General features: G+C 39.5%; 1 protein-coding gene and 1 long non-coding RNA gene across 3 annotated transcripts in view; both read right to left on the bottom strand.

Moving 5' to 3' along the window:
• Positions 1 to 5,464, bottom strand: part of LOC119841601 (killer cell lectin-like receptor subfamily B member 1B allele C) — a 19,216-nt gene extending 13,752 nt beyond the window's left edge. The window contains exon 1 of one of the 2 annotated variants that reach the window (XM_038369163.2): positions 5,171 to 5,464. In XM_038369163.2, coding sequence (XP_038225091.1) covers positions 5,171 to 5,252 — 82 coding nt within the window. In that variant the 5' untranslated portion in view covers positions 5,253 to 5,464. The remainder of the gene's footprint in view (positions 1 to 5,170) is intronic. The other variant, XM_043513626.1, reaches the window with a different exon arrangement.
• A 335-nt stretch (positions 5,465 to 5,799) lies between these two features.
• LOC122460010 lies at positions 5,800 to 8,745 on the bottom strand. The gene is made up of 3 exons (XR_006281027.1): positions 8,634 to 8,745; positions 6,685 to 6,687; positions 5,800 to 5,840 (listed from the first exon to the last, which is right to left on the bottom strand). It is a non-coding gene; the product is annotated as an uncharacterized LOC122460010 (long non-coding RNA).
• Positions 8,746 to 12,827: the final 4,082 nt, after the last annotated feature.

Below are 12,827 nucleotides of genomic sequence, written 5' to 3'. Positions count from 1 at the left end.
GCCCTCTCCCTACGTTCCAATTCAGACCTGGATTTGGTGGCAACTATCTTGAAAAGAACCAATAAATACGTACACTTACAACTTGAAACTGCAACTATAAAATTTTATGTAGCATCAAACCCTAACTGTAGAGTCTCCTGAGATATTAGCTGCTGAAACTTAAGCAGGAGATTAAAATGGTAGCCAAAATAACTCAACTTTAAAGCATGCATGTACCTCAGTTATTAATCATTATTTCAACATTTTTGCTGGGACACCAGATGTTACCTTGGTAAAACATCTCACTAGTTTTACAGAGTATAATATTTGCATCTTTGCCCCACTCAGGAAAGGGTGAGATATAAGATGCGGCTTGTGTTGCTGCTGTCGTGAGTAGTTCATGTTTTTAATAAGAATACTGTGAATTTAAAGTGTGATTCCATTTCTGAATAAAAAATGCTGGTTGATGACAAAATAAATTCCTCATGTTTTTTTGCAGAGCCAACACAACTCAGAGGGAGGTTCCTGCTGTTTATTCCTTTCTGTGTAACATCAAGAGAATAGTTAACTAATTCCAATTAATTACACATGTGAAAACCATTGACTACAATGTGAGTGCACAAGTGTTGCTGAGGGCAGAATTTGGTCAGCAGAACTGGTAATGCTGCATGAGAAGGAAAGGTAATGATGCATGACGGTCAGATAAGCAGTCTAGCTGTTAGAAAAAATATCTGAGCACACTTGATCTGTAGAGTGTTCCGTCTGAACTATTCCAACTTTTTACAAAGGTAAATATCACAAGCAAAATATTGGGGATATGGTTAATAAATGAGGCACATCTATGCTTTTAGGTCCCCTGTGTTGTGACTCAGTGGGTGTACAGACATTTTGCTGTTTGTTTTATTCTTTCTTAATTGATTAGTCCAATAAAATGTAGAAAATATGCACATTTATATTTATTATATATAACTGTAATTAAATAATTTTTCTTAAAAAAAGTTTTTCAAATGTTATTGATCCCAGAAGAATTATATAGATATAATTATTGTGCAGAGAGATAACTCTGATAGTGTTTTCAGGAAGACATTGTTCAAATATATATTTTATTTAAAATCTGAATATTGTTTTATGGTAAAGAAGTAATGGAGGCTTGTAAATTTTAAAATTCAGTTGCTGTATAAATAGGAAAACTCATTTAACCATATTGACTTAGAAAACCTGTAAATATAAAAAAAATCCCTCCATCCCCACATAACTACACATTACTTTTTTAAAATATTAAACACAACTTATCTGGCTGTATGAAAAAAGTGACCCTGTATCATGGAAACAGAATTTTTCCCAAATAAGTTCATTGCCTGTATTTAAAGATATCTACATAAATGAACATTGAAGTTAGAATGCAAAGTCCTCAGAAATCAGCAGATGGCAAAGTCCAGGTTACCCCTGCAACCTGAATTCTACCAGCTGCAAACATATAAACATATGCAACATATAAAAGAGCCCTATCTCACTAGATACAGATCTTCACAGATCATATGCCACATATTAAAAGTGAAATTCTACTCAACTTTGTTATACTTGTATATGCAAATCCAATGGAGTATAGAGATATTTTTTCTATTAAATGGAAATTTCTACTCAGTGTATATAAACGAACATGCGGAGTGTCAATGCAACTTTGGCAGATCCTTAGTTTTGTAGATTCATAGATTTTTAGACCAGAAGGTAGCATTATGATCATCTAGGCTCATCTCCTATATAACACTGGCCATATAATTTCACATATTAATTCCTGTATCAAAGCCCATATCTTGTGGTTGAGCTAGCGTATTTTTAGAAAGACATCCAGAGATCTAGAGACTTTAAGTGATGGAAAATCCACCACAGCTCTTGGTAAATTTTTTCAATGGTTAACACCCTCACTGTTTAAAATCTGCACGTTATTTCTGGTTTCAATTTAACCAGCTTAAACTTTAAGCCATTGGATCTTGTTACGCCTTTGTCTGCTACAATAAAGCACTGTCTATTGTCAGAAATCTTCTCCCCATGTACTTGTATACCATGATCAAGTCATGTCTTAGCCTTTTCTTGCATAAACTAAGTAGATTGAACTTTCTAAGTGTTTCACCGTAAGGCAGGCTTTCCAGACCTCAGATTATTCTTGTAGTTCTTTTCTTAACACTTTCCAATTTTTCAACATTCTTCTTAAAATGTGGACATCAGAATTGGACACTGTATTCCAGTAATGGTCTTACCAATGCTGTAAAAAGAGATAATATTACTTCCCAACTTCTACTCAACATGTCCCTGAATAGTATTGATCCTCTTAGCCACAGCATCTCACTGAGTGCTCATGTTCAGCTGGTTATCTACCATTACCCGTATAAGTCTCTCTCAGAGTCACTGCTTTCCAGGATACAGTTCCTCATTTTGAAGGGTGAATTACATTATTTGTTCCTAAATGTATGACATTGTATTTGACTGTACTAATAAAATGAGCCCAGATAAAGGTATTTAGGTGCCTAATTCCCACAGATTTCAATTGGCATTAGAAACTCCTAAATATCTTTTAGGCTATTGGACATATTGTTCAAATGCATCCATCTTATCAAGTGATCCAGATCAGTTTTTAATGATGAGGACAGTTATTCTTCACCACTCCACAAATATATGTCATTTGTAACCTTTACCAAGAATGATTTTATGTTTTCTCCCAGATCATTGACAAATATATTGAGTAGCATTGTGCCAAGAACAGATCTTTGGGGCACCTCACTAGAACCCTCCCCCACTTTGGATTATCATATAGCAAAAAAACGCCATGCATGCAGAATACATTTTTTAAACCCCACATAACTTGGGCAAACCAAAACCAATTTTCATCAAACAGCTATGTACCTTCCAAATGTCAGGTTCCTCCATCTTCTACTGAGTCACAAGAGGTGTTTAAAAATTTTGTTTGCAGAAAATCTCCATTTTCTTCCACCTTTTTTGCATTTAAAAAGCTCATCTTTTTTTTTTTAAACTTTCAGAAAAATTTCCTCCTTGACTGAGATCTTGTGTACCAAATGTCAGCCAAAATATTAAAACTTTAGGGTAGGAATAACTGAACTTAGTAGCACACATTCTGATTCAAATATTAGCATATATTAAATGAATTCAAAATTGGCTAACAGAAAGATCTCTAAAAGTAATTGTAAATGGAGAATGACCATCAAATGGAGGTGTTCTGCAAGATTGGTACTAGGCCTGATTCTATTCAATATTTTTATCAATGACTTAAAAGTAAAATTGAGGGAATGGTAAATAATGATGAAGCAGTGATACAGAGTGATCTGGATTGCTTGGTAAAATAGGCCCATGCAAACAAAATGTGTTTTAGTACACTCAAATGCAAGTTCATAAATCTAGGAACAAAGAATATAGACCATACCCACACAGCAATTCTGAAAAAGATTTAGGGGTCAGTAGACAAGCAACTCCATATGAGATCCCAGTGCAATGCAGTGGGAAAAGGACAAATACTATCCTTGCATGTATAAACTGGGGGGTATTGAGTAGGAATAAGGAGGCAACTTTACCTCTGAGTACGAGATTGGGAAAATCACCATTGGAATACTGCATCTAGTTCTGGTGTCCCCATTACAAAAAGGCTACCAAAAAATTGTAGAGGATGCAGAGAAGAGCCACAAAAATTATTGAAGGGCTGGAGAAAATGCCTTACAATTAGAAACTTAAAGAGCTCTATCTGTTCTTCTTCTCACAAAGAAGACTGAGAGGTGACTTGATTACAATATATAAGAACCTTTATAGGAAGAAAATATTATAGGGCTCTTTACTTTAGAAAAGAAAGGCATAACAAGAACCAATGGCTGGAAGCTGAAGCCAGAAAAAGTTAAATTAGAAATAAGACCCAATTTTTTGTAACAGTGAGGGCAATTAATCACTAGAACAAACTACTAATGGAAATGGTAGATTCTCCATCTCTTTCTTCATATCAGAACTGGACGCCTTTTGGTAAACAAGGAGTTATTCAGCCCCATAAAGGAGTAACTGGTTGAAATTCTATGGCTTACGATATATAGGAAGTCAGACTAATAATAATAACCTAGCCCTGTAGCATATATTATCACTATTCTAATTGTAAATTCAATTAAGATAAATAAATGAAATGAAATTTAAATGATGAGAAATAGTTTTGTAAATATATATCAAAATATTGTTTCTACCATTCAGTTACATTAAATCAGAGCTCAACAATCAAGAATCAAATTAGATAGTAAATATATTATTTATTCTAATAATACAGACTGTAAAATAATTACATCAGTGGTTGCTAATATAATTAATTAATAGCTATTGTACCCTGAAAATATTATGAACTAGCCAACTTACTCTGAACACCATGTATTTCATATTTACTTTTAATCATTGTAACATATGTTAGTGGCAGTCCATCATTTTCGCAAAATGTACTAAAGAATGAATTCATCGATTGTTTTCAAGTGCTGGGAATATTATTCACAAAGAAATATTGTCAAAGTCAGCTCTTTTCCCCTAATATTCACTTAAACTTTTGTCTTTTATGATAAGCGTATGATATGTTTACAGATTTGATAGTTTGGTTATAGGAAAGTCATTATTTAAAAACCAAATATAAAAGAACTGTGGTCAGATGGGGTCCATCTGGTGCCTTCCTTGCAGCAGCACTGGCTGAACTTTCAACTATCTTTTGTGATTTCAGGGGGATTATATGCAACCATTTTGCCAGAATTAGCACATTGCAGACATGGTCAAATGCAATAATTGGCCTCTCAGGCTAGCTAATTGTTCAGATCATGGCTTACTTAAGCCATAGTAACCCTCTGATCAGACGAAGACATTTTAAAAAATAAACTATTGTTCTGCTAACTTATAATTTAGCTAAAAGTATATTTTATTCTCTTATTAGAAACTCTGGGCCAGATCCTCAGAGGGGGTAAATGAGCATGACAACACTGATTTCAAAAAGCTTTGCAGATTGATATCTTCTAAGGATCAGGCACAATGTGTGTGCAATTTTGTCCTCAAATACATTGCCTTCACTGACAAAATGTCATGACAATTATTTAAAGCTTTTTGAAATGACATTTTTTAAAGAAAAGACAACATGCAAATATGAATCTGATAACTATTAAGAATATTTTACCTGGATTTGAAGTCGGAGGAGCAATACATGCTCTTTCCCTGGGTAAAATCTTTACATCTGTGTATGTGACCTGGTTTGCCATTGGTGATAAAATTCTGTCTGAGTGTTGGAAACAGTTGCTTAACAGAGTAGGTTGTATCCTGCATTAATCTCACCTGCCTCCACACACACACACACACACACACACACACACACACACACACAGCATGATGGGTTTAGGGAAGGTTAAAAAAAAGTTATTTCTGTTAAATGTGGCTTCACAGCTTCCTCTCACTGGGCACTTTTCAGCCATCATTCTGCCTCTTGCAATGTGAGATCTTGCCTTTAGGATAAAATATAAATGACTAAAAGTAGAAAAGGTTGGGGCGGGGGAGTTGGTCTTGAGGAAACACTTTTTTTTGGTGACAATATAATTAATTATCTAAGGGCTTGTCTACACACAAAAGTAGTACCATTTTAATTATATTGATATAGTTAAAACTGTACAACACCCCAAGGATGGATGCAGTTATATAGATATAAAAAGAAAAGGAGTACTTGTGGCGCTTTAGAAACTAACAAATTTATTTGAGCATAAGCTTTCCTGAGCTACAGCTCACTTCATTGGATGCATTCGGTTTTTCCACTGAATGCATCCGATGAAGTGAGCTGTAGCGCACGAAAGCTTATGCTCAAATAAATTTGTTAGTCTCTAAGGTGCCACAAGTACTCCTTTTCTTTTTGCGAATACAAACTAACACAGCTGCTACTTTGAAACCAGTCATTATGCAAGGCATAGATATAAAGGTGTTCTATATTGGTATAGATATTCCCATTCAGGAAAGTGAATAAACTATATTAGTGTAAGGCACTTCTAAACTTGTATAACTGCATCTACTCCAGGGCTTCTACCAGAATAACTATTTTGGTAAAAATTCACACCCTTCACTGACATAGTTATACTGGTAGAAAAATTGTGTGTAAAACAGGTTTTAGTTTTACTGGTTTAACTGAAGGTGTAATTTAAATGTATATAGTTAAACCATACAAAAAGACTAAGTTAACACTCTCATTTCATTTTAAGAGAGTGGATTTTTAGATTTAGCTCATATCCAGTGGCGGATTATCTACTGGGCCAATGGGGCCCATGCCCAGGGGCCCTGGTCAATTGGGGGGCCCTGGAAAAATGGGCGTCCCCACACCCTGACCTGCTCTGCCTGCCGGGGAGCGGGGTTGGGGTGCAGGGCCTTGCCCCACTCCACCCACCTGGCGCTCCTGCTGGGAAGTGGGGATGGAGTTTGGGGGCTTGACCCACTTCACCTGCCCAGCACTCCTGCCAGGGAGTGGGGATGGGGTGTGGAGGCTTGCCCCACTTTACCCACCCGGCACTCCTGCTGGTGAGTGGGGGAAGCTCCCATGCCCCAAATCTGCTCCCCGGAAGGAGCGTGGGGAGGCAGGGGGAAGCCTTGCACCCCGACACTGCTCCCTGGCAGGAGGGCCAGGTGGGAGGGTGGGGCAAGCCCCCGCACCCTGACCCCCTTTCCTCAGCAGGAGCATGGGATGGGGGGTCGGGGAGGGGGACTGCAAGCAGAAGGCATGGGGAGGAGCCCCGACTTGCTCTGGCCCAGGCCCCCACAAAAGCTTAATCCGCCTCTGCTTGTATCTGTTCCTACTCAATTTAAATGATCCCAAATAAACAATTAAACTGAACTAAGAGTGTCCACACAGTATTTTGCACCAGTTTAATTAAATTAGTCTAAAGTCAAATCTTTACTTAAACCAGCGCAGTTCTGCACATCAACAAGCCCTAAGATTCTGTAGAATTTCAACCTTTTGTGTTACAGAAACCACAGTATTGTATGATGAAATACTGGGAAATAATCTGGAACTATATTATAATGTGGATGGAGTTTAAGAATAAAATTCTCCTCCCAGATCTGCCCACCAGATGTTACGTCCAACAATATCCTGTCTCTGATGGGGTGTGCACCCCAAACCCAGCCCTTGAAGGGGTTAAAGTGGCTAGATGGGCCAATTGACCACCTAGGCTGCACCTGGAGGAGTCAGGAAGCAATGAGGGCTAATTAAAGGATGAAGTTCGTCTGGACAGGAACAGGCGGGGCTTGTATACAGGTAGCTGAGAGCAAAAGGAGGCTGCAGGGAGGAGGTCTGCAGTCACTCTGAGGCTAGGGAGAAAAAGGAGCTTGGCTCGGAGGGAAGGGCATACCCTGAGGAGGTTGAAGAAAGAGTCTGATAAAGGCAAGGTAGGAAGCAGTCCAGGGAAACAGCAGCAAGGTGTGGGACAGTGCAGAGCTTAGCATTGTACGGTTCCTGGGTTTGGAAGCCAGGGAATAGGACGGGTTTGGGTTCCTCTACCAGCAACTGGGGAAGTGGCACCATTGAGGGGCAGTGAATAGGAAGACTGTTTGGGACAGTTGTTACAGAGACTTTGGTACACTCCCCACCTTCCCACACCCCCAAATGAGAAAACTACAGTGATCTGGCCAGAGGGCCAAGCCATGGAGAGGGAACAGTCAAGTCCTGAGCGAGAGAGAGAGCAACTGAAGGAAGAGGCATCAGACTGGCAGGGCTAATCCCCAGCCATGGCAACAAGGAGATGCTCCAGTAGTGAGCAAAGTACCCTGTGACATTGTCCCTACATGCATAAAGTGGATACCTTTTGCATACCAAATCCACTGTAGCTCTCTGTACTTTAAAGTAGCACCCTGGAACCCCCATATAATTATGATATGTTTTGTACAAAGTATGCCTTGTGAGGTATCATTTTAAAAGTCTTGATCTGTTGAACATTAATATCATGTTGGATTGTATGGGCTATCATTGTTTGTGGAGTTATGAAATGTTGCTATGTGTGTATTACTGAAATACGTTGTGAGTTTGGGAACATCCACAACCAGCCTTTCAGGTACAACAATGGAGTAGCCAGATGAGTTGATGGCCCATTACAGGGAATCTACTTTCCCAGTAGTCATCCCAGAAGACTTCTCAGAGAAAGCATGGAGACAATGGAGATTGCTTGACTAATGGAGGTGGACATGCATGTCACAAGCAAAAGATCTTTCCAGCAAGCTGGAAGAAACTATAAAAGAGGGGAAGTGACATCATCACTTGGCCTCTCACCCTCCCTCCCCCACAGCAATACCTGGAGGAATATCTGAAAGACAAAGACTTTGAACTGGAGGGGAGTGGTCTCAGGCTGGAAGGTTGTTCCAGCCTGTATATTGAAGATCGGTGACCTGTTTGTACCATCTATCAGGGTGAGACACTGTTTGATTCAAATCCTGTTGAGTTTATAAAACTCAGATTGCGAATTTACTTTTCTTAGGTAACCCACTTTGATCTCTACACTTACTACTTATAATCACTTAAAATCTATCTTTCTGTAGTTAATAAATCTGTTTTATATTTTACCTAAAACAGTGTGTTTTGGTTCAAGTGCTTGGGAAATCTCAGCTCAGTTTACAAAGGCTAGTGTGTGTCCTCTCCACATCAAGGGGTGGAGGACTGGGTAATGAACCTATACTGGTCAGGTTTCTGACCAGTGTAAGATGGTACAGTTCTGCTGTGCAAGGCTGGGGCAGAATTGGCCTCTCTATTGTTGGTACATGAGTGTCTGGGGAAATCATTCATGTAACTCAGTTGGATGTGTCCCTGTCTGTGAATGTCTATGTAAGTGCAGCACCTGCCAGAGGACTGTAGCTTGCCACCAGCATCAGAGAGTGAGAGGAATACACCAGGTTGTGGGACTGAGAGCTCCTCTCAAGGTAGTTTGTAATAGTGACCACGCTCTCCATTGGGCTTCTCTCCATTGTGAGGATCACTTCAGACACATTAATGCCCACCACCGCAGGGTGACCTTTCATACCTCAACAGGCCTTTGTGTGTGTTTGCAGCAAGGTTTTTTACGATTCTGGCTCTGATGCCACTTGCTGGTGCTAGGACAAATTGGTCAGCTTTTGCATATATCACCCATCCTATCAATTTATCAAATAACTACTGGAATAGGATACTGATCCACCTCCATTCAAAGGTTTATGGTGACTTTATCACCTTCACAAATTATTAAACTTGCACTAGTTTTTGGAAGACACACAATCACCACAGCCCATTCGCTGAACTCTGTGCATAATTTAATATGTCTGCTCTTGCACTTCTGCTGATTACCTTTGCACAGATTCTCATAAAACAGTGGCTTTCAACCTTTCCAGACAACTGTAGCCCTTTCAGCAGCCTGATTTGTCTTGGGTACCCCCAAGTTACACCTCACTTAAAACCTACTTGCTTACAAATTCAGATATGCAATACAAAAGTGTCACAGCATGCTATAACTGAAAAATTGCGTACTTTCTCATTTTACCATATAATTATAAAATCAGTTGGAATATAAATATTGTACTTATATTTCAGTGTACAGTATATAACAAGTTATTATGTGTATGACATTTTAGTTTGTACTGAGTTCGCTGGTGCTTTTTACGTAGCTTGTTGTAAAACTAGGCAAATATCTAAATGAGTTGCTGTATCCCTTGGAAGACCTCTGTGGACCCCTGGTTGAGAACCACTGCCATAAAACATTAGTAACTTGACATAACTTTAGAAATGCAGGACTGGGATTTCAACCACATGCAGCTTTGTGGTTACACCTTATATTAACTATATGTCTGTGTAAAATCAGATTTATATTTTTCTCTTCTTCCTCTGAGCTTTTTGAATTTTTACAATCCCATCCTTATACAAAGAAATGTGTCATGTTTCTCCATTGACAGAGAGCAAACATGCACTTTCAGTCTGGATTGATTTTTTTCAAGTTTAAAAACAAGAACAAACACAAAGTCTCTGAAAAGGCACATGGTGTGAGTGTGACTTCTGGTGAATGTTCCCCCAATTTCATTACCAATGAGTGAAGCTGAATGCAGGTTAATTTGACCAAGTGAACCTTCATTAAGCCCTATGCACTGCTCTGTAAATGTGACTGAGTTGCTTCCAGCCCAACTCAACCTGTTTCCTATTCCCCAGGTGTCCCCTCAATCACAGCTCCTCCAGGGAACACAGCCTCTTTCATGATCAGTGGAACTGGAATCATACAACCCCCATCTCCATGGGGGAGGGATGTTTGATGATTGGACCTGCAGGGCAAAGAAAACCTCTGGGATCCTTCCCCACTATTCACAAAGCATGTGGAGGTTGTGCCTGAATTGGGGAGTTTAGTTCAGGGAAGGAGGAAAGATTTCTCTGCCACTCTCTGCTGCCACGGCTAGGCTCTGGCAGGCAGGGAGAAAGGAAGGGCGTGTTGATTGTCTTTTGTGGCTCAATTGTGTTGTGAGGGATGAATTCCATAATAAATTCCTCAGTGATGAAATTGCACAAAACAAAGGGCCCTGATTATAAGATCTGGTATCTCCTAGCCTAACTGAGTTAGAAACAAAAGTTTTAAACATGCCATTTAAGAGCTGGGTAGGTGAGATATCAGGCCTCAGATCTAATACTCATTTTGTCTCATGGACTAGCCCTGTGTTTCTGAAAATGGACTTTCCTGGTCTGGGGTTTCATAGGAAGTCTCAGATGCTGAAGCAATGTAGAATTCAATCCCCGATTTCTCCAGGTGGCATTGTTTCTGTCTATCAAAGAACAGCTCCAGTGCATGAAGAATCTGTGTTCTTTTCAGAAAAAGCATTTCTTGTACTAGTTTGTTAATTTTTCTATTTAATAATCCATATGTCTGCAATTGTCATCATTTCCTTTCTCCGTATAGCAGAGAGGCCATATATGTCAATGTCCAAGCACATCAGAAATCTAACAAGAGCAACAGATCAAAGACTTTCTCCTCTGGTATTGTGGTGCTTCATTGTGATTTCGTTAATTTATTTCCTCGTTTTAGCAAATAGTAAATATAATATTTGTGTCTGTACACTGTGCATCTTTTCAATGAAGACAATGATTTGAGCATTCTAAATTGTGACATTTCTATTAATTGGTGAGCTTTATGACAACTTGGGCTTGTCTAGACGAACACTTACTACGCAGCAAGCTGGAGTGTAAATCTACCTCACATCAGCGTGCCATGCACTAACTATCCCTGTGGACCCCCCTGCCACATACTAAGAGTTCCCTAGTGTAAGAGAGAGAGAGAGCCTGGAGCACTGGGCCTGGTGCAAGACCTGAGGCCTGAACCAGAGGCTGTGAAGCAAAGTTAGGCCATGTATTAAAACAGATGTTTACAAATTCACTAAAAGAAAAGGAGTACTTGTGGCACCTTAGAGACTAACAAATTTATTAGAGCAAGGTGCCACAAGTACTCCTTTTCTTTTTGCGAATACAGACTAACACGGCTGCTACTCTGAAACCTACAAATTCACTGTCCAACACATGACCTTGACAAAAGTATTGCTAGCATTGCTAAAACTTGGCACTCCTAAGAAGCAACAGACAGTGGGTATGTGTGAGAACTCACGCCAAAAGCTTAGCCCAGGGACATCCTGACTTAATACCAGATAAGAGGATGTTTTGCCTAAGACACCTGGAGCATGATACAAAGGGAGGTAACAAGAAGAGATCATAAATCACATGAGGTGGTATGTAAATTGTTTGTCTCAGTCTATAAATGTCAGGATACCTTGCCTTAATCCTTCACATGGCCTAGGGGACAGCAGAATTTCCTGCTGCTGACTGAGCCATTCTTTGCCACTTGGCACTCATGTGTTAGTGTATCTGGAGATCCTATGGAAAGCTAGGACTGTGCCTTAAGGGCAATAAACCTGTCCGAGTGCCTTTGTCACCAACTTATGCTGGTGGTCCTTTTTTATTAATAATATCGAGGTCTGCTGAATTAGCAAGCAGCCTTCTATGCTTGTGTTAATAACCTTGGCACTCCAGGAATAGAAACACTAGCTGCTATAACAGCTCAAAGCAGCTCCTGGACAGTGTTACCACAACAACAATATTGCACCCTTCAGCACTTAACAGCACCTAGTGCATGTTAATCTATTCCCATTTCAAGCACAGTCAATCAAAGCACACTAGAGAATTTTTAGTGCATGGCAGCAGGATCTGAATGGACATTTACTGTGTGGCAGGCTAGTGTGAGGTAGATTTATACTCAAGCTTGACACCCACTGTGTGTCTGTTTAGACAAGGCCCTGCTCTTCGGACAGCAATTTCTGAAGTAGTCTTAAATTTGCATTCTCAGTTTTTCTAAAATATGCTTTGTTCTGAAATTACTTGTATCTACAAAAGGGTGGGGGAGTGCTTTCAAATAAGAAACAAATTGTAATGAGAACAACAAGAAGGAAATGAATATAATTCATTAGACTGGAATTTATTTTTTAGAGCATCTCTTACACCTTTTGTGTTATAAATGACTTTATAGTTCATTGCTGTGCATACTGGTAATTCAGTGACTGTGTGGGCAAATGTATTTAGCTGTTAAATTCTGGGCAATTCAGTCAATCACACAAAGGGCTCAGAACTTTACTGTACTCAGTATCTTCCATGTGCAGAAGAGACAAGAGAGCTGCAAGGGAGCCAGTTGCAGGCATCAGAGGTTAACAAGGGACCAGTTCGTACCCAGTGTAGTTTAGAACAGCTTAAGGGCTGCTCTAAACTACATCCCTGCTGTAATGACTTCCAAATGGGTGTCTAGCAGCTGGGGATTGTCAGA

Source organism: Dermochelys coriacea, chromosome 1, assembly GCF_009764565.3.
Source record: "Dermochelys coriacea isolate rDerCor1 chromosome 1, rDerCor1.pri.v4, whole genome shotgun sequence".
Lineage (NCBI taxonomy): Eukaryota > Metazoa > Chordata > Testudines > Dermochelyidae > Dermochelys > Dermochelys coriacea.
This window is presented reverse-complemented; position numbering and strand designations above follow the sequence as displayed.